Below are 22,522 nucleotides of genomic sequence, written 5' to 3' on the forward strand. Positions count from 1 at the left end.
CCAAAACCACATGGCACATCAATTGGACATCCAAGTTTATTTTTGACTTCTTGGAGATCCTACACTTTTTCTGTAGCCAAGTAATAATACGCTGTAATCCTCGTGTTTTATAATGTATACTGCGTGGCTAAAAAGAAAAAAAAGTTCAGAAATAAAAAAAAACTGTATAAAATGACTATTCATGAGGGAACAATATTACTTTATGTATATGTATAGTGAGCCATTTTTGTAAAATGAATTGACTTTGCTCATTACGAGTGTCTTGGAAGTACAGACCCCCATTGTACTGTACTTGTGTTTGTTTTCCTATAGTCAGGCAATTGGGAATTCGCAAACAGAATAGAGTGTGTGCCCATACGTGTAACAATGTGCGGTCCTGTTCTGCCTAGTTTGACTATATAAGAAGTAATATGAGAATGGCTGAGGTGGTGAGCAGACCAATATAGGGCCAGCAACCTCAACGGGAGTCATTTGCCAAGACACATTTAGAACAAGCGATGAAAAAAAGGGATTTTTTTATGCAGTGTTTAGAGTGTATTTTCATATCACGTGGGGAGTCTGGATTTGGTCAGACACCAGATGAAACCAAACTAATATTCTTGTTAACTGAGGTTACACATAAGTATGAGCGGCCACTGTGTGAGGTCTCTGCGTTCAGAGGAAACTGAGATGATATTGTACTAAGAACACCCATATGATGAGCTCAGATATTACCGGTAGTATGTATCTCTATGTCCAGCTTAAATGTCCTGTTCATGGTGGCAATTTATCAAGGAGCCAAGAAGGCAGTTTATTGGGGGGGGGAATGACAACTACAATAATATATGATCAGATAAATAACTGCTAAATCTGCATAAATGAATAGATTTTAAAAATCTCTAGATTTTCCAAAAAAGATGACCCCTACAGAGTCACTATAGCTTCTATAGCAGCCGTGACAACGTCTTAGCCCATTACTTAATGAACCCAAGTGATCTGACACAGAAAGGATATCTGTAGCGGAATTTTGTGATTCTCTTAAAGAGAATGTTGACACTATGTTCGGGTTCGGGGGGTCCGCTTGGGGACCACGATGGGTTGTCGCTTTTTTGGTGCGGGACGCCCCGTGGGGCCTTAGCCTCAAGGTGTAATTGAAGCAGAAAGTCCACAGAGGAAACCTCTGTGCAAAGCGCTGCGGGAAGAACCACGATGTGTTGCCGCCGTGGTTTTTCCCACAGTGCTTTTTTGCTGCAGGATGCTACGTGGAGCCTTAACCCAAATCGTGGGGCATTACACTAAAATCAGTAACATTAGATAACTGATGGTTGAACAATTGTTTGGCCGGCAGCTACTATCCCCTTAACCGTGCATTGGGCTCAGCCGAGTCATGAGTGTACTGAGTTAGAGAGGGGAAGAAGCCTCTGCCAGACCCATCTTGCGGCGGCTTGTTTCTAAGGAACTACAGGATCGATCAGTTCTTTTAAAGGGAACCTGTCAGAAGTTTCATGTCATCCGAACCAGTAAAAGCAAAACATACCGATGGGTCCAGGCTATGCTCCAAATTTATTAAGGGTTTTAGATAGTTTGAACCTCACTAAACACTTTTTTTTATAAAGACTATAAAAAAGAGGAGTTCGCTTAGTAGATTCAATGACTTATTAAGGACATGCAACAGTTTTTGGTGCTAAAAAATGCTGTAATGAAACCCATAAGGAAAAGTGTCAAACTCATAGCAAGAGGTGCCAAATCCTATCACAGAGTGCATCTTCAGAGTGAGTCCATGTAAGCTCATGAAGTAAATCTGCCCCCCCCCCCATGTCCCATTAGTGAGCTAGTCAGAGAAAAAGTGCCACAACAGAACGCGATATTGTACACCATATTCTACTTACAAACATTAGTAAATCTGCCCCTATGGTTTATCTGAAGTGTCACAACATTTCGTAATAGATGTTTTGTGCAGTTTTCTGTGATGTGGCTCACAAATTACATCACCACAATATTGCTAGTTTTGGCCACTAGACCAGCAGTCAGGCTAGGACTCATGGCTGTAAATTTCAGGCTAAACTAAATGAGGCCTACGACTGTATGAGGTGAGACTATAAACTGGTTAGTCTACAGCTGCACTGTAACGCCACCATTTGGCCATGGCGGAAACGCTGTGGTAAAAAACGTGCGTTCTACAGTCCCTGCAAATTGAATCGGATTCTAGCGAATCCCATCCACACATTGCAAAAAAAATACAAGCAGTGGTTTTTGAAATCGCAACATGTCAATTATACCTACAGAAACGCCAGCAGTTTCCCTAAAGCTATAAATGGAAACACAAAGTCCACAAAGGAAACCTCTATGGACTTTTTGTGAAATGTGCTGCAGGACAAACCACGATGTGTTGCAGTTTTTACCACAATGCTTTTTTTTGCTGCAGCCCGTTATGTGGGGCCTTCAGAAGTTGTACTATAATGGTAAGCCTTTAAAGGGATACTTCTATAGACAGCTTATGTGCTATCCACACAAAAAGAAGCAAGTGTCTGATTTGTGGGGGATCAACTAATGGGACTTCCACTGATCACAAAAACAGGGGTCCCTGCACAGTCTGCCTGGGGCAGCAGCCACTTCATTCAGCTCTATGGGGATCTATTAGTCTAGCATAGCATTTAGCTATCTCCAGCAGTCCCACAGCATTGAAAGGAAGTGAGGTGTTCGTGCACAACCATTGCTCTATTCAGATGAGGGTACAAAGGACCCACTTTCTTGCGATCAGTGGGGAGTTCCGGTTCTTGTCTTTGAAGGTACACTGTAGGGAGAAGCAGTAGTGTTTCGGTTAGATTTCCTATTCCTTTTGAAACCACTGTTGGCATTGGCTTGAAAATCCTAAGATAAATCTGCAACAAAAAAGACCTTTTTCTGCAATGTGGGGCTTCAGCTTTAGGAGGACCCCACGTTGTGGAAATGCTGATTTTTTATTTTTTTTGTTGCTAATTTTGTTGGATTTTCTTGAGCCAAACCTAGTAGTGGCTACAGAAGGAATGGTAAATATCTAGGACGATCTTATACTTTACCCTTCTGCTCAATCCATTCCTAACTAGGGCTAAAAAAAAACGTATGCAAAATCTGCATAAAAAAGCAGCTTTTCTGCAAGGTGGGGCCTTGGTCTTAATGTTAAAGTCCAGCCTACATGGCTTATCCACATAGCAAATAATGAAGCTACATAAGATACTATAAAGACAAGGCCCCACGTTGCAGAAATGTAGCTTTTTTTTGTTGTAGGTTTTATTGTGTTTTTTTGAGCCAAAGCCAGGAGTGGATTGAACAGAAGGGAGAAGTACTAGAACTTCATATATATGTCACAATCCTTTTGTAGCCATTCATGGCTTTGGCGCAAAAAAAAAAAAACAGAGCAAAATCTGCAACAAAAAAAGCTGCATTTCCGCAATGTGGGGCCTTGGCCTTAGTCTGCATCAGGTCTTGTTGTAGCCGGGGTATGATGAACCCATGATCAGGGCTCCAGGAACCCCACAATTCAAGGTAAGCCCATAGGGAAACACAGCACCAGGTAGTTCTTATAAAACTTAGGCAAGAAAAGTTAATGTAACTGTAATGCCAAGTGTAGTGTGATGCATGGCAATGTACAACTCCATTGAGGAGAAGCCCTTTCACAGGAAAAATATGTATCTTGTGAACAATGCCATAAAGAAACGCAGTGTACCGTATTTTTCGGACTATAAGACGCACTTTTTTTTCCCAAAAAATTTTTGGGGAAAACAAGGGTGCGTCTTATAGTCTGAATGTGACCGCAATACAGACCCGGCATCCGCTGTAATAGAAAGGCGGGTGCCAGGGAGGGTTAGGTGCATGTGCCGGGGCCTGCGACATCGCTACGCTACTGCCCTGCAGGAAGCCAACAGCAGCAAGAGCGATGCTACTATTCCAGGGGGGGAAGCAGAGGTGCGTATTATAGTCCAGTGCGTCTTATAGTCCGAAAAATACGGTAATTCCAGTGTCAGTGCTGCCATCTGTGAGGGCAGGTACAGGCAAGCAGATACACAGCTTAGTACAAAGAAGCTGGGCACAAGCCATCTACCTCATTGACCATCTTGTGCCATATTTGTTCAATAAAAAAAAAAAAAAAGTGTGTGAAGAATCGCATGAGATCCTCCAGTGCAGACACGTGTTTGTGCTGCAGTATTGGCTATACATGAGTCAGGTATTGTGCTGCACACGTCACATGGTCAGCTACCTGTCCTCCAGCACCAGGCTGCCTGCTAGGAGCCTGCACACACCGCCTAGTCTGCAATCCGTTAGTCATGTCTGTTGCTGGCCAGAGGAGCAGGCTGCCCTGCACAGGGCGAGGTCGTGTGACTGGAGGGGGGAGGGGATATTGTCTGATGCCTGGGATGGGCGTGCCCGAAAGGCGGGGTGTGTCACAGGTGGGCGTGGCGGCTGCAGGGGGCGTGTATCGTATAACAAAGAACCCGTCAGGCTTGTAGTGTCCTGTTATGTGGTCACCTGCGGGTTATGTGCCGCACATAGCACCTGGCGCAGCGCAGTGGTGCAGGCTTAGGGCACCTTACACCCGGGGCGGCTGCCTGCGCACGCACTGCCCAGAGGTCATCTGAGGTGCTGGGCTTCTGTGACTGGGACACGCTCCTCCCAATTCTCTGCCTCAGCTCCACGCTTCATGTCATGCTAAGTTATTACACTAGCAGAGCTGCTGCCCGTGTGGCCAGGCACCATATACACGTACACACCAGCAGCCCGAGGGGACTGCTGCAGGCTACACCCACCCAGAGCTGCCCCTACCCCAGTACGTGCCCCCTCTCTCCTCAGCACATGTGCCATCACCTAAGTACCCCTCATGTCATGTGTCAGCCGGGGCCACCTGGCAGAGGGCACTGACCTGTGTGTGTCCTCAGATGAGCCTTCAGATGGGAAGACTTGCCATAGACTTTCTCACAGCCCGGGTAGGGACACTTGTGCTTCTTAAGGGGTGACTCGGGGTCACCTCTGCTTTTCCCACGTCTGGCTCTTTGTCTGACGCTTGGCCCTGGCAGGAGGGGAGGTGTGCCCGCCCTGTCTGCACGTTTACCGGCCACAGTGCCCCCCTCATCCCCGGCTGGCACCTCCACGCTTTCCTTCCCCTCCTCCTCCTGCACATGTTCGGGGACTTGCTGGTTGAAATCCGCCAGGATCCTGGCCACCACGAACAGGGACGCGTTCTCTCTGCCAGCCTTGTCTTCTGTCGGGGCAGTGGCTGCGGGCGCCGGGACATCACTCTTGTGGCCGGTGCTGTGGACGATGGCCCGGCTGGACATGGACACCAGGCACTCCGCCGCGAAGTGATCCACATAGGCCAGCGTGGACATGTTCCTGTGCAGGATTCCTTCACGTCTCAGCGGCGGCTCGGGGAAGCCTCGATCATCTAGAGAGCAAGCTCTGTGGCTGACACTTGGTCCATACAGATCACGCCCAAGTTGCATAGAGAACTAGATCCATGTGAGTGGCGGGAGGAGGGGAGGGCTCCTGACACTGACAGCTCTTCATAGATCCTGAGAGATCCCTGGGATCTACATGTCATGGAGGTGCCCGCTCTGTGGTTCTGATCACCGCACTAGGAGCCGCTCAATGTGTCTCAGTCCCACGTGGGGGCGTGGCCTGTAGAAACATCTGTGAGTGACGTCACTGAGAAGCCACATCCTGGGCTGATCGCTCTTCTTGAGAAGTCTTCATCCTTGACTCCTCAGGCAGCAGAGAGCTGCTCCACCATTGGGTCCTGGCATCATCCTGGGCCAATCATAGACTTGTTTATACCCATCCCATTGGTCCTTCAATTGTTGCAAGTTGGAAAATGTAGGCAACATGAGAAGGGACAGCAGTAGCTTGAAGCCCCATCATCATCATCAGCTTCATCATTTGTGCAGCCCTGACAATGAGCACAAATCCCTGCCAGGAAGATTTCACACTCCTTATTCTCCCTGACAATAGATTACTGGGGGGCTCCACACAATCCCACTGGTGGGTTTAACAGTTCTACTTAATGGGATCAGGTCAGGGATCACTCAGGATAATGGAGAAGCCTAGCAGATGTTCTTGGCAGAGCATTGTTCACCCTTATTATTTCTCCCAGATACAGGGGAGGGTCTCTGTGATAATATTTTACAGCAAGTTAGGAGTCTGTACCAAGTGTTGGCAGCCATTGCTGTTTTGTATCAGTTCAGTTCTCTATACGCCTGCTGCCTAAAGTCATGGGGGAGCGCTGTACACTAGCAACAACATGTACGTCTTATATCTCAGCTGTGCATGAAATACTCAGCTTGAGGAAAACTAATAAAATTAATATTTTGGGCACAAAGTAACAGGTGACAACTCTAATATTAATAATGTTCTCTCTCTTTATGTGTAACTTTTAAACGTAAAATAAACATCTGGGAAAAACTGAAGTTTAGACTTAGGCCTGGTTCATATCTGCGTTCGGTAATCCGCTCGAGGAGTCCGCATGGGGACCCCCAGAACACACTACAGAACGCATTGACAAGTGGTGAGCAGTGAAAGCACACAGACCCCATAGACTATAATGGGGTCCGTGTGTTTTCTGTTTGGTCTCTGCACGAGTTATGCAGACACAAAAGTAGATCATGAAGAAAGCACACGGACACCATTATAGTCTATGGGGTCCATGTGTTTTCATTGCTCACCACTTGTCAATGCATTCGGTAGTCCATTCAGGGGGTCCCCATGCAGACTCCCCTAACGGATTTCCGAATGCAGATGTTGACTATTATTGACTATAATGGGGTCTGCCGTGTGCCTGCCGTAAAGTGGCGGAGAAAGAAAGTTCTCTGTGCAGGACTTTTCTCTCTATCAACTTCCAGTTGTTTCTATGACAAAGTCACAGATGTGAACTTAGCTTATGATTGTCAATAATCTGAATAAATTTAAAGGGATCCTATCATTAAATCTCAATTTTTTCTGCCTACCACATTGGAATAGCCTTAAGAAAGGTTATTCGTCTCCTACCTTTAGATGTCTTCTCCGCGCCACCATTCTGTATATAATCAGGTTTTCGTCAGTATGCGAATGAGTTCTCTCGCAGCACTGGGGACGGGCCCCAGCACTCAAGCAGCACTGGGGGCGTCCCCAATACTGCGAGAGAACTCTCCAGTTCCGCCTCCATCTTCTTCAGGAATGGGTCTTCTTCACGTCTTCTTCCAGCAGTGGCTTCAAACTTCTTGGCCTTGGGCAGCCGACTGCGCATGCCTGTCGGCCACAAGAAAATGGCCGCTTACAATACTGTGTAAGTGGCCATTTTCTGGTGGCCGGCGGGCATGCGCAGTCGGCTTTGCCCTAGGCCCGATGCCTAGAAGTTTGAAGCCAACCCCGGAAGAAGACGCGAAGAAGACCCATTCCTGAAGAAGATGGAGGTGGCGCTGGAGAGTTCTCTCCCAGCATTGGGAACGCCTCCAGTGCTGTTTGAGTGCGCCCGCCCCCAGCGCTGCGAGAGAACTCATTTGCATACCGACGAAAACCGGATTATATACCAAACGACGCCGCGGAAAAGACATCTAAAGGTAGGAGAAGAATAGCCTTTCTTAGGCTAAGGCGCCACGGGCCGTAAACACAGTGATAAAGTGCTGTGGGAAGAACCGCTGCGTGATCGCATTGCGGTTCTTTCCGCAGCGCTTTGAAGAGAAAGTTCACAGAGTTTTCTCCTGCCTTTCTCTTCCCATTATATCTAGGGGAAAGCCGCCGGCATTTCCGTAGATATCATTGACATGCTGCAATTTTCAAAGCCGCAACGGCTTTGCAAATCGTAGCGTGTCTGCGTTCTTTTCCGCAAAGTGGTCATGGGATTCGCATGAATCCCATCCCCTTTGCTTGCACTGTAAAACGCCGGCGTCTCTGCTGCGGGCAAATCGCGGCGTTTGCGTTCCGTGGGGCCCTGGCCTTAAGTCTATTCCGATGTGGTAGGCAGAAAAAAAATGAGTTTTAATGATAGGATCCCTTTAAAGTGTTATGATGGTGTCAGATTTTGTGCTTCTTTACAGTTTTGCTCTTAGCCTCTATCGGGGCTTAGGTGTTATACACATAATTGGCATTTTCTAAGTCTGAAGCAGATGACTAAGGCCCCACATAGTGGAAATTTAGCATTTTTGGTTGCTGTGGAAATGCAAAGGAACAAATGATGCTTTTTGCAATACTAGCAAAGTGAATGAAATTTCATTATTCTCACCCACGAATTGTGGAAAATCAAGCTGCACAAGTGTCAGATCTTCACCAATCTTTTATTATATACCTATCCTAAGGATTGGCTCTGCTCTTGGCCAACCCCTTTAAGGGGATCATGATTAGTTATAAGAGCAATATACGGCTCATTCTACCACCCATCAAGTTGGGAGTTATGAAAAAAAGCAGAAGGCAGCTGTTCTATGTAGATTACATAATAACCACAGAGGTAAATAGGAGTTGCAGAAACAGTGTAGAGGCGTAAGCTACGCTGTTCCATAAATTCAAATGTTACGAAAACAGCGTATCCCACAGTGCCACATTGTTTTTATAACTTCCATTCACCTCTATGGTAGTTACAGAAACTGCTGAACATGGCTGTTCTGTGCTGTAGCTCCAGACCACTTTAGAGAGGTGGGGACATGGCGATTATCATCTCAGCCATTACTAGTATTCCAGTCTTGTTTTTTTACCGAAGGTTTAGTAAATACCCTCAAGCACCAGTTGTGACTGCAACCTCTACAAGCCCTGTAGCTAAGACTCTGCTGTCTAGTTAACCCTTGTCTTACAAGGTTAGATGTATAAACATTTCTGTTTCCTTGATTTAATAGCATTAGCTCTTGAATTAATTAAATACATAATTATACATAATTTTAACCCCTGCTAGACCATGTATTAGGTTTTACACCTAAGAGCTCATTTTCATACACACACACATATATTATATTCTCTTCATTTTCGTAAAAGGAAAGCACAGGCTTAAAACATAGTTTACAATCAGTTGTGCCCTTCTTTACCACAAAAGTAGAACAGTACATTAGTAATGTAGCCCTTAAAGCAACTAGAGAAAAGGGCTAGGACTGGTTGGCATGGTAACTGAGGGTTTACATTTAATCTGATTGGTGACTCCTAATGGCCCCTGATTGGGTTAAAGTTTGTATGGGAGGGGTTAGGAGGTCATATATATATGAGGTCACGTGGTTGGGCATCACCTTCTCTTCCGTACAGAACGTAACGAGAGGATCGAGCGCTTACCGTCATGGACATGGAGCGGCTCATTACAGACAGGCTCAGGGCTGAAGGCACTGGTTGGCTTGATGCCTTGGTACAAGTGGTGACCGGACGACAGCAGGAGGTGGATCGGCCCGCGGTGGGTGAAGATGGTGAGCGTGGCCCGTGCAGCGTTGGAGTTCCGGTGTCGCAGCCTTTGCCTGGGGATACCAGGAGGTCGAGGAGGGAAGCGAGGCCTCCGCGCCGGCTCAGTCCAAGTCCTCCTAGGTCGGGTAAGAGGACGTCGGTTAGGGCCGGTGGTTGCGGGAGGGGGGGGAGGGTGAGGTCAGCGTCGGCGTCTTTGGGAGGTCCGGGGGTCTGCGGTCGCGGGATCCGGCTCGGCCTGCTTCGGTTTCCTCAGCTGCGGCACATGTGGGTACTGTTTTTCAAACAGCTACTGGCGGGATTTCTCATGCGGCGCTTTCGCGCGCGCTCCACTCACCCTCCCATACTGTCTCTACTCACTCGGCGCTTGCTCCCCCCTCCTCTGGGTTTAACGCTTCAGATGCCGAAACGTTGCCGGCGACTGTGCAGGGTGCTGGTGCAGCCCCTGGTCCGGTGCGCGCACGGGTCGTGCCTGAGCAGGTGTCTGCACTTGCAAGTGTCATGGCAGGTACATTGAGTCCAGGTGGGGAGGTGGCCCCTCCCCCTTCAACACTGACTTTGCTGGCACGTGACGCTGTTCCCGTTTTTCCTGGGGTTGTTAGTGGCACACATATGAACCCACATTTTCTTGGGGCTCCCCCTTCTGGTTGTAGCGGGCCCTTAATTTCCCCGGTACAATTTTCCTCTCATTTTGTTCAGGCAGGGGGTGGGGGGGTTTCTGTACCGGCTACTGTGACGTCACACTCCTCAGCGGCTGGGCAGCCTATGATCGAGGGTCAATGCGGTGTTTCCCCTGGCGGTGCCGTGAGTTCTGTGGTTCCCCCTTCGTTGGTGCTGCCTCATCCTGGACCCGTGCTGGGCCCGCAGGGTCGGGAAGTGGGGAGAGGGAGGTCACATGCGAGGGATGCGCCCATTGCTATGTTACCTCATGTTTCTCGATGCCTTTCTGCTTCTGGATCATCTTCCTCCTCAGGTGCCCGTTCACGATCCCGCCGTCGTACCAGGGAAGATCGTCATCGTCGTGGCTACAGTGGTCGTCGGCGATCCAGGTCAGCGGCTAGTCGGCACTCGTCGAGGTCAAGCAGGTTTTCCCGTGCGGGATCGGTCAAACACGGAACTTCCCGTTCCCACCGTGATTCTTCCTTTTCTCCTAGAGGTTCTGTTTCTTCAAGGCACAGATCTCCGCTTGTCAAGACTCGTCGTGATTCCGGGAGGGATTCAGCCAGACGGGTTTCTCCGGGGGTGTCTCGCAGCCCTTCGGATCGCCGGGAGAAGCCAGGGCCGTCCGGGGTCCAGTTACCTGCCCATCCGCCATCACCTGCCTCTCCGCTGGCAGACGCAGGGACCAGGAGAGAAGGTGAGTGCTCCGCTTCTCTTGTATGGTCTGCCCTTCCCGCGCATAGCGCTCCAGACGATTTAGCTTCTGTGTTACGTAAAGTTGCTTGTCAGTTAGAGTCTCAGGGTGCTTCCGCTAGTTCGCTTGCCGCTCCGGGGGCTTCGCCCTCTGCGGCGGGTGTGCCGGCGGGTTTTACATTTAGGGATTCTATATTTTGCGGTGTGTCCCCTCTGGGTACTAGCGTCTCTGCTGAGGTGAGGGAGAAAATTTTGAAAGGCAATTACATAGACATTTGGTCTCTCCTTTCTTCCGACCATGTGACGGTGGATAAGGAGAGGTCATTTGAGCGGGGTGCCGACCGGAAACCGAAGGTTGCTAAAACTTTCGGTAACTGGCTGCAGGCATTCTCCATTTTGGCGTACATTTTGTGCCAGCAATCGCCTCACAAGGGTCCTGAGCTTTTTGTGTATCTAGACACAATATATAGCGCCCACAAGATGCACGGCGGTGCAGCTTGGTGGCGCTATGACGAGGAGTACCGGCGTCGGCTGGCTTTGACTCCTGCGATTGGCTGGGCCTCTAAGGCCGCAGATGTGTGGATCCAGTTGATCCTCTCACAGAAGGCTCAGCGGCCCTTTCAGGGTGGACCCGGGGCAGTCTCCCCGGGAACGGTTTCTCAAAAACCGACCGGTTCGTGCTGGCTCTACAATGAGGGCCACTGCCGGTTTTTTGCATCGTGTAAGTTCAGGCACGATTGCTCAATATGCGGCGGATCCCACCAGGCTATCCGCTGTTCCAAGAAAGGAAAACAGTCTGCTAGGGTGGGCTCCGCCGGTGGGTCTGAGAACGCCGGTGAGAGGGCAGGTCATCAGTCGGTGGTTAGACCTGTATCCCAAGAGACGGGAAGCAAAGCTTCTTCTTGAGGGTTTTCGTGTCGGTTTCGTTATTCCGTGCGCCCCATCGGTCTCATCGTTTTTATGTCCTAATTTAAAATCCGTGCAGGACAATTTGGATTTGGCTTGGGAGAAGGTGATGAAGGAGGTGGAGCTTGGCAGGATGGCGGGTCCGTTTCAGGAACCCCCCTTTTTGAATTTCAGGGTTTCCCCTTTGGGCTTAGTCCCTAAGAAGGAACCTGGCAAGTTCCGCCTCATCCATCATTTGTCCTTTCCAAAGGGTGAGTCGGTCAACGACGGGATTTCAAAAGAGGAGGCCGCAGTTCATTACGCGTCCTTTGATGGAGTGGTCGATTTGGTCAGGAGAGCGGGACCGGGCGCTCTGTTGGCCAAATCTGATATTGAAGCTGCTTTCCGTCTTTTGCCCATTCACCCTGACTGCTTTCATTTGTTAGGGTGTTCTCTGCGCGGTCTTTTCTTTTTTGATATGTGTTTGCCGATGGGTTGTTCTATTTCCTGTTTTTATTTTGAGTTATTTAGTTCATTTTTGGATTGGGCCCTGCGTTTTGAATCCGGTTATTCGTCAGTGATTCACTATCTTGACGATTTTCTTTTTGTTGGTCCTGCCGGTTCCCCTGTTTGTGAACTTTTACTTCATTCATTTACGGTTCTCATGGAGCGTTTCGGGGTCCCCCTGTCTGCGGAGAAGACGGTAGGTCCAGTGACATGTCTCTCTTTTCTGGGGATCGAAATTGATACGTCGACTATGGTCTTTCGGTTGCCTCCGGAGAAACTGGCTCGTTTGCTTGAAGTGGTGGAAGTTGTCTCTGGTTCCCGTAAGGTCACCCTTGACCAAATGCAGGTTCTCTTGGGGCTTCTGAATTTCGCCTGTCGGGTTATCCCCATGGGGAGGGCCTTTTGTCGCTGCCTGTCGCTTTCGACAAGGGGGGTTCAGTCCTCACATCATTTTATTCGGGTCACTAAATCCCTGAAGGCAGATTTGTTGGTTTGGCGTGAATTTCTTGTGTCTTTTAATGGTAGCAATATTTGTCAATCGGCTGTGTTGTCTAGTGAGGACTTGTCCTTGTTCACCGATGCGGCGGGGGGTGATGGTTTTGCCGCGGTTTTTGGTAATAGTTGGTGCAGAGGGTCCTGGCCTGACAGGTGGGTGGTGGCGGGTTTAGTTCGCAATCTGACACTGTTGGAATTATTTCCGATTGTGGTGGCAGTTGAAATTTGGGGACAGAGCTTCAGAGATAGCAGGATTTGCTCCTGGACGGATAACATGTCCGTGGTGCAGGCGATTAACGGGCAGTCGTCTTCATCGCTGGAGGTTTTGTCCTTGTTACGCCATCTAGTCCTGCGATGTCTTCAGGCTAATATTTGGTTTAGGGCTAGACATATTCCGGGTGTGGATAACGCTGTCGCTGACGCTCTGTCCCGCTCCCGATTTCAGGTTTTCCGGTCGTTGCATCCCACTGCCGATCTCGAGGGAACGATGTGCCCGAGCTACTTATGGGACCTGATAGACGTTGTTTGATTCCGCTTCTTCAAGGTTCAGTGTCTGCTGCTACATGGCGTTCTCACGCTAGATCCTGGGAGGAGTGGTTGTCCTACTCCGGCGGTTCTGTACCCGCAGAGGACGGTTGTCGGCTGAGCATCACGCTCGATTTTTTGTGTGGTCTACGTCACAGCGGGGTTTCAGCGGCTGTTGTCAAGAAGTCTTTGGCAGGGGTTGCATTCATGTTGAAGTTGTTTGGCTTGAGTGATGTGACGAAACATTTTGTGGTTTGCCAGGTAGTTAAAGGTTGGAAGAAAGAAGTGGTGTCCTGTGATAGACGGCGTCCGGTGTCCTTGTCTCTCCTGGACCGTTTGATGAGTGTCCTCTCCATTGTCTGTTCTTCCAATGATGAGGTTTTGTTGTTCCAGGTGGCCTTTTCTTTGGCTTTCTATGCGGCGCTTCGCATTGGCGAGCTTGTCCCAGCTAGTGCTACTGCATCTGAGGGGTTAGGTAAGGATGATGTGGTAGTGTTAGATTCGGGGGTCAGGGTTTGTATACGTAGGTCAAAAACCGATGTATATGGTCGGGGCACGTGGGTTTCTCTTAGGGCTATCGGGTCTTCGTCTTGTCCACATAGGGTGGTTACTGAGTATGTCAAGATACGGCCGGTTGGAGAACATTTTCTTTTGCATGCCTCGGGTGCTCCTTTGACGAAGTTCCAGTTCTCTTCTGTTTTTCGTTTATCCTTGGTCAACCTAGGTCTTAATCCTTCCGAATTTGCTTCACACTCTTTCAGGATTGGGGCGGCTACCGCAGCCGACGTTTTGGGTCTCGGTGTTGAGGGTGTTAAGCGTGTTGGGAGGTGGTCTTCGGAGGCCTATCGCTCTTATGTGAGACCTGATTTGTTGACATTGTAATTTTTTGTTCTTTTCTCTGGTTTTCGTTACCCCCCTTTTCTTTCTTTTCTTAGGCTCTCCGGTTACCGTTTGGATAGTCGGCCATTCATTCGTCTACTGGGCTGAGAGGAGGGCAGCGGTGCGACCTGGCGGACTCTCCTTGGGCACGTCGGGAACCGAGGTGCACTGGTTGGGGATCAGGGGTTTGCGGTGGATGGGTGTATTTCCGCAAGTGGCCAAGTTGAGCAGGTCAGTCTCTGGTACAGCGATTTTAGTTGTGCATGCTGGGGGCAACGACTTAGGGGCCACTAAGATGGGTGATTTGGTAGCATTGATACGGCAGGATTTCTCCCGTTTCCCCGATTTTTTCAGTAGAGTCATTTTGGTTTGGTCAGAGATTGTCCCTCGGAAAGTGTGGAAGGGGGCTCGTGATATGTGGGCGTTGGAGAGGTCTAGGCGGGTTGTTAACCATCGTGTCTCCAAGCATGTTAGGTCTTTGGGTGGGGTTTCGGTGAGACACACAGAACTTGAAGGTGATAATGGGGATCTATTGAGAGCAGATGGAGTTCACCTCAACCCCATTGGTACGGACATATTTCTGGCGGGGTTGCAGGAGGGGATTGAGAAGGCTATGGTTTTGGTGGGTGGGGTTGGTCGGCGACGTGTGTAGGTCTACAACGTCCCCTCCGTGGCGGAAGTTTCCATGCCCCAGAGATCAGATGGTCTACATGCCCGCCGTCGGAAGGCGGTCCGGCATTTCTGGCGAATAAGGCGGAAGTGAAGTCCAGGGCATGGAGTTTATTGGGTTATTTATTTGTTTGTTGTTTGTTAATTTAAATAAATTAAGCTGTGGCCAACCCCATTTCACCACACAAAGTCTAATGTCGTTATTAGGAGTCCGTTATGCTAAAGGGGTTTTGAAATAAGTCCTACCAGTCATGTAGCCCTTAAAGCAACTAGAGAAAAGGGCTAGGACTGGTTGGCATGGTAACTGAGGGTTTACATTTAATCTGATTGGTGACTCCTAATGGCCCCTGATTGGGTTAAAGTTTGTATGGGAGGGGTTAGGAGGTCATATATATATATGAGGTCACATGGTTGGGCATCACCTTCTCTTCCGTACAGAACGTAACGAGAGGATCTCCCTCCCACCCTGCCCTCACGGTGTTTTTGTTTTTGGTTTTAATGCTTTGTTTTTTCTAGGTATTTGTTGTCACAGCTGGCGGAAGTTTCCATGCCCCAGAGATCAGATGGTCTACATGCCCGCCGTCGGAAGGCGGTCCGGCATTTCTGGCGAATAAGGCGGAAGTGAAGTCCAGGGCATGGAGTTTATTGGGTTATTTATTTGTTGTTTGTTAATTTAAATAAATTAAGCTGTGGCCAACCCCATTTCACCACACAAAGTCTAATGTCGTTATTAGGAGTCCGTTATGCTAAAGGGGTTTTGAAATAAGTCCTACCAGTCCTACAAAAGTAGAATACTACAATACTATGTAGCTAGTGGGGGCAAATGGGGAGGCAGTCCAGGGTCCACCAACTCTGTTGGGCCCACCCCAGGGCTGCCATTAACACATGTAGTAGTTTCAACTATATTGGTATCTGAAGGACACCGATACAATTGAAGCGCATGGTAGAGCAGGAAGCTGTTGGTTTCCTGCTCTGTCACTCTATATCTACAAGCTACTTCAGGCCTGTTGGCTTACACGCACCATGATCACACAAAAGATGTCTGCTTCTGGCACAGAGATGGCAGAAGGGGTTGCTCTGTGCATCAGGTGAACAGGTGAGTATAACTTTTATGTATTTTTTTTTTCTTTTTTAAGACAGTTGAGGGCCTTAATATTATATGTGGCCTAGAATGGGACATTAGTGGGTTTTATGAATATAAGGGTGGTCATTGATATAGGGGCCATTATCAATATAAGGGGAACTATTTATATAAGCAGTGATTAGGAGGCATTATGAATATAAGGGGGCTCAGTTATATAATGTGGCAATATTTATCTCAAGAGGCAAAATATAAGGGGGTGCTTTATTAATAAGGTGCACTATTGAAGAGGTCACACAGGGACAATATTAATTAAAAGATGCACTGAAAAGGGATGGGAGTTTATATTATATATTTTATAAATGGGGTAGCAGCAGGATGGGGATGTATGTGTAGGTGTGGCCAATGTGGGTCAGGTGTTTGGAAAAGTGAGGAACCAAAGATGTCAGTGTTGCAACTTTGCAGAGACAAGTAACAGCTGGAAGAAGTGGTTATGGCAGTCTAGGTGATGAGAAATGTTAAAGATCACAGTCAAAGATGCCACCTGTAAGTCACTAAATATTTCCTGTGCTGTACTCACCTAAATTGTATGCAAAACCCTGTGTTCCGGTGACTGTATAGTGATAATTTCGGTACACCTAAGTTGGGGGCCCACTTGGACATGTTTGCCCTCTAGCTACACCTCTGCTACATTCATGCTAAGAATATTGCTTTAATACCCAAGCTGAAGGAATATTGGGCACTGTGTCGAGATCTGCTGTATCAAGCAGGTAGGAAGGAACCTGATGATAATGAACATACTCTAGTAATGAGACTCCATTTTGAAAGGACTGTCACTATCCCCACACATTGTGCTACATTTAGTAAGCTGACACATCACTTGTCTAGACACGTCTGGTGTATTCTGACCAAGCATTTTCCAAATACTTACGAAACGTCAGGCCACTTACTCATATACAGTAGAGGAGATACATGGAGCAGTCTGACTGCAGATGTACAATTCTGCTGAGCTGAATGTTGTCTTGAATATTATTATGTTTACTAGGAAACAACGCTTTATATTAAACCTATTTCCATGACTTGATGTTCCACTTACTGTTTTCTTCACATAGGTAAGTTTAGAATCATGCAGCCAACAAAACTTTGGCTATGTCCACATTTTTTTTTCACTTTTTTGCATGCAATCTGACACTTTCCCAAAATGAAATTATTAAAATTTAGCAAAATTGTGAAGCATGGTCAATTATGTATGTCAATGCTAAAGCGTGCTGCAAAAATATATATAACGTAGAGAATACACACTGCTTTTAAAATGTTGAAGCAGGTAGGTGATTTATAGAATTGTATGGCATATAACTGGAAAGGTTGGACCATTACATTTGGTATATATATTACTGTGCAGGCAGGTGTTACTGCAAAATAAGAATGGTTTCAAAAATAGAAGAGTTAAAGAGGTTGTCCCATAATGGTCACTTATCTCCTAGGACAGATGATAAGTGTCCAGTCGCAGGGGATCCGATTGTCGGGTCCTCCAGTGATCAGGAAGATGTGAGACCAAAAGTCCTACTAAATGACTTGCGTGACTGGCGCTCCATTCACAAGGAGGCTTTAGGGGGATTGTCAGTCCCCCATCCTCCTAATCACTGGGAGAGCCGGTGAGCTCCCAGCAATTGGACACTTATCCCCTGTCCTGTGGATAAGGAATAAGTGTCCATAACGGGCCAATCCCTTTAATATTTTATTTTTGTCAATAAACAAAATTCATAGTGGATGAACAAATAAATATTTGGTGTGACCACTCTTTGGAGGAGGAGTCCTGGAAGTGATGATGTGAGCCCTGATCTCAACATCATCAAATTTATCTGGGATTACACGAAGAGAAGGATTTGAGCAAGCCTAAATCCCAAGAATATCTGTTGTAAGGGCTAGTTCACACGGGGACATGGACGCTGATTTTGACAGCGGATTTCGCGGCCAAATCAGCGTCCATACAATGTATCCCTATGTGAACTGCTCGCTTTTTTCTTTCTGCTAGCTCGCTAGCAGAAAAAGAAGCGACATGACCTATCTTTCGGGCGGAAGCCGCTCGCGATGAGCCGCGGCTTCCGCCCAGCCGCAGCGCCCTCCATGTCGGCTCATTCATTTGAGCCGACAGCGGAGGTGAAAGCCGCGACCGCGATGGTCGCGGCGGGAGCAGTTCACATAGTGTGGACATTGTATGGACGCTGATTTGGCCGCAAAATCTGCTGTCAAAATCAGCGTCCATGTCCCCGTGTGAACTAGCCCTTAATTCTCCAAGATGTTTGGAACAACCTCCCTGCTGAATTCCTTCAAAAACTGTCTACAAGTGTACCTAGAAGAAATTATGTTGCTTTGAATGTAAAGGTCTCACCAATATTGGTGTGATTTAGATTTCTGTTTGTTCTTTCACTTCATTTCGTTAATTGACAAAAATAAACTATTAACATTCGGTTTTTAAAATCATTGTTACTTCACAGCAATTTATCCATGCCTGTCTAAAACTTCTGCACAGCACTGCACATTATGAGATTTTCATGATGAATACACAAAATGTAATGATAAAACAAAGCCATATAATGATGCAACAAACTGAACCTGTAGAGATATTATCCCTACTGCAATTCCCCTTACCCCATACAACTCCACTATGTTGGCAGTGCATCCCCTGTTTACACAAGTTGAACATCTACCAACACATGAGCTACGACACCATAAAAGATATGCTGTATAATATATGATCACCTAACAACCAAGCATTTGCTCATTTATCAATCTCTGATACTTTCGTGCTGGCCATTCCTGGTTTTGGATTATGCTACCTCTTGTGTCACCCCCTCTACCTCATAGATTGTAAGCTCTTGTGAGCAGGGTCCTCAGTCCCATTGTGTGAAGTGACTATTATGTATCTTTTTATCTGTACTTGAACCCTCCAGTTTGTAAATTGCTGCATAATATGTTGGTGCTGTATAAATAAAATGTAGTATTATGGTTCCGTGCAGCCACTTACAATGTCTACAAGTTTGTGAGTGGTAAATTGTGAAGGTACTTTGCCTCTATATCTCCAGGAACAGCAGGCATTCACTGAGGTATGCAGACATTATTCAGGACAACACAATAGTATCTCTCTGCTCTAATGCTTTAGCCCTTTGTGTTACATAGATGGGGGTGGGTGGTTGGATAGACAGTTAAAGAAAGGCAAGAGAAATCAAATATAGTTTTACTTTTAGAGGTTTTCATTTGAACTTTGCTTTTAAAAGTCAAAAATTATCACTTTTGGGCTCACAGTGCCAGTTGTTTGATAAACCCTCCAATCATTTATAGAGGACCTTTCACCACCTTCACCAACTACAGCTCTCCTTTCACAGTTGCCACTCCACTGATTCTGACGCAGTTGGATTTTTTTTCGCCAGTCCCACTGTTCCCAAGCAACAAGTGCAGTTTGTTTTGGTGCCTGATAACTAGGCTCTGCACTGTGAAGTGGGTGGCCTCAGTGTGGTGCAGGCAAGGGGCATGATTCTGGGCTCTCTGATATTGTCCAATCAGAGGCTGATAGTGTCAGATCACACAATCTCACCCCCTTGACTGCACTGGGCCAAGACTACCCACTTAACAGTAGAGAGCATGATTAGCATATCAGACACCAAAACCATTCTGGGCTGGAATCAGTGGAGTGGCACCTATTCAAGCAGGTAAAGAACTTAAGTTGGTAGATGTAAGTGGTGAAAAGTCCTTTTTAAGTGGCATAGTGACAGTAAATTCCATATATAAACTATATGGCCAGATATATGTGAACATCTGACTGACCATCACACCTATCTGAATTTGGTTGGACATCCCATATCAAAACCAAAGATTAGTAGTATGGAGTTGAGAGCCCTTTTATGGCTATAACAGCCTCTACTTTTCTGAAAAGGTTTTCCGCTAGAATTTGGATTGTCTATGTGAATTTATGCCTATTCAGCCAAAAGAACATTTGTGAAGTCAGGAGTTTGATGGGGCTGAGGTCAGGGCTTTGTGCAGGTCAGTCCAGTTCTTCCACACTAACTCATTATACCATGCCTTTATGGACCTTGCTTTGTCCACAGGGGTAAAGGCATGCAGTAACAAGAAAGAGCATTATCCTTAACATTAACATATCCTTTTCTAGTAACATGAGGTTAGCTCAGACACTAAAAACAGGCCCTTAACATTACTACTCATTCACCAAATTTTACAGTTGGAACTACACATTCCTGTAGGTGGTATTCTCCAGGCATTTGTTTAACCCAGATTTGTGTATCAGACATACAGTGAAATATAATTCATCATGGCAAATAGCACTTTTCCACTGCATCAAAATCCAGTGGCAGTGTGCTTTACATAACTTTAGCTGATGCTTGGCATTGGGTATGGTGATCTTATGCTTGTGTTTAGCTGTTCATCTATGGAAACACATTTAAGTAGCACTTTGGAACGCTTGAGTTTTGCAATAGAGCATTGGAGCTTAAAGGGGACATTTGGTTTCTAAGATTGATTACCTATCCTTAGGATAGGCCATCAATATTTGGTCTGTGGGGGTCTGTCACCGGTACTGAGGTAGCACAGGAGATCCATGCCGCTCACTCACTTTACAAACTGTAGTGGCGAGTGTAGGTAAGACAAATTGCCCCATTGAAGTCTACAGTTTGTACGGTGAGTGAGCAGCACGGCTTTCCCAAGCTGCGTCAGTAATGGTGATCTGCCGGGGTCCCGGATGTCAGACCCCGAAAGATTTAATATTCATGGCCTATCCTGAGTATAGGCCATGAGTCTTTTAAACTGGATAACCTTTTTAAGTCCACACCTCTGCTCTGTGTTCTCTTCCCCTTGCCAATGGGGTTCCTCAGGGCTCGGTCCTAGGCCCCTTACTCTTCTCTCTACTCAACCTCTATTGGAGAAACATCACCAGATATCGGTTCCGGTACTTTATGCTGATGACACCCAATTATATACGTCATTCTGTGACATCATCCCTACACTAATACAGAACACCAGTCACTGTCTTACTGCAGTCTTTAATATCATGTCTTTTCTTTATCTGAAACTGAATATCTCTAAGACAGAACTATTGCTGTTTCCACCATCTAACAGACCTATCCCTGATGTCTCCATTGCAGTCTCAGGCCTTACCATAACTTCTAGACAGCATGCCCGCTGCCTCAGAGGCAATGTTTGACTCAGACCTTTCCTTCACCCCCCCCCCCATATTCTATCACTCGCACACTCATGTCACCTCCACCTCAAAAACATCTCCAGAATACGCCCTTTCCTTACCAGAGATACATTAAAGACACTTATTGTCTACCTGATTCATTCTCGCCTTGACTATTGTAACTTATTACTAATCGGTCTTCCCCTCACTAAACTCTCCCCTCTACAATCTATTCTGAATGCAGCGGCCAGGCTCATCTATCAGTCTAGACGCTACAGCGATGCCTCTGGTTTGTGCCAGTCACTACATTGGCTGCCTATTCATTACAGAATACAATATAAAGTTATCATCCTCATCCACAAGGCTCTCCATAATGCTGCACCTCCCTACATTTCCTCCCTTGTCTCTGTCTACCGTACAACCCTTGCTCTCGGTTCACTCAATGACCTAAGACTAACATCCTCTATTACCAGAAGATCCCACTTCCGTATGAAAGACTTCTCCCAAGTTGCACCACTTCTCTGGAATGCTCTACTTTTGATAATCAGAGTAACACTTAATTTCTAAAGCTTTAAGCACTAACTAAAGACACATCTTTTCAGACAGACCCAACTTAATTACTAATCTAAACCCTTCCCCAGTTAGAGTCCCTAAAACTAACCCTCCTCTGTTCACGCTCCTGCATTACCCCACAGAATATGCTGTTGTATCAAACTGTAACTTTATATGTCCAGGCACCATCTGCACATTAAAGGACACGACTGTGCTCATGCAGCTTTTGAATGTGCAATGAAAGTAACCTCTATCACAAAAATGTCTGTATAAGCAATGCTACCTTCTTATGCTACCCATGCTACTGCTTGTATCACCCCTTCTACCTCATAGATTGTAAGCTCTTGTGAGCAGGGCCCTCAATTCCATTGTGTGAACTGCCTATTTCTTTGTAATGTCTCTTTTTGTTTGTACTTGAACCTTACAAATTGTGAAGTGCTGCGAAATATGTTGGCGCTATATAAATAAAATGTATTGTATTATTATTGTATATTATTGTGTTCACATAAATGGTGTGGCTTATTGTTACTCCTAGATGCTTAAACTACACAATTTTAGCGCTTAAGATAAGCAGATAAGAAATTTCACAAATTCACTGTGTTACATGAAATGTGGTTTTACATAGCTCAAAGAAAGTGTCATGCCAGGTTTTCTTATCTATATGCTGTATGTTCTTTCTATATGTCTTAATACAGCTCTATGAAGAAGAAACAGAAAAGGTAACACAAAACCAAACCTTATAAAGGTATCTGAAGATATGAATCAGCACAAGTTTATTTTTTTAATCAATTTAGATCCAAAAAACAAACAAACAATAGGTACAATGTACAGTAATTGTAGGGTTCAGGAAATATGTCTACTTCTTAGAAAGCTAGAAGCCATTATGCATATGTCTCTAGGGCTATCTTCCTGTCACAGGAAAATAGTTACTCTCTGCTACTTTCCAGGAAAACACTGAGAATAAAAGGAATGAATACAATGCCCCACGCTCCGCTAGAATCTACAGACTTGATACAATAACAAATAGATGT

At 46.5% G+C, this 22,522-nt stretch overlaps 1 protein-coding gene across 1 annotated transcript in view; it reads right to left on the reverse strand.

Annotated features, from left to right (window-relative positions):
- KLF13 (KLF transcription factor 13) overlaps nt 1–5,712 on the reverse strand; it is a 50,013-nt gene extending 44,301 nt beyond the window's left edge. The window contains exon 1 of the mRNA XM_075273597.1: nt 4,877–5,712. Coding sequence (XP_075129698.1) covers nt 4,877–5,456 — 580 coding nt within the window. The 5' untranslated portion in view covers nt 5,457–5,712. The remainder of the gene's footprint in view (nt 1–4,876) is intronic.
- Between the last annotated feature and the right edge of the window lie 16,810 nt (nt 5,713–22,522).

This window comes from Leptodactylus fuscus, chromosome 5, assembly GCF_031893055.1.
Source record: "Leptodactylus fuscus isolate aLepFus1 chromosome 5, aLepFus1.hap2, whole genome shotgun sequence".
In the NCBI taxonomy this organism is placed as follows: Eukaryota; Metazoa; Chordata; class Amphibia; order Anura; family Leptodactylidae; genus Leptodactylus; species Leptodactylus fuscus.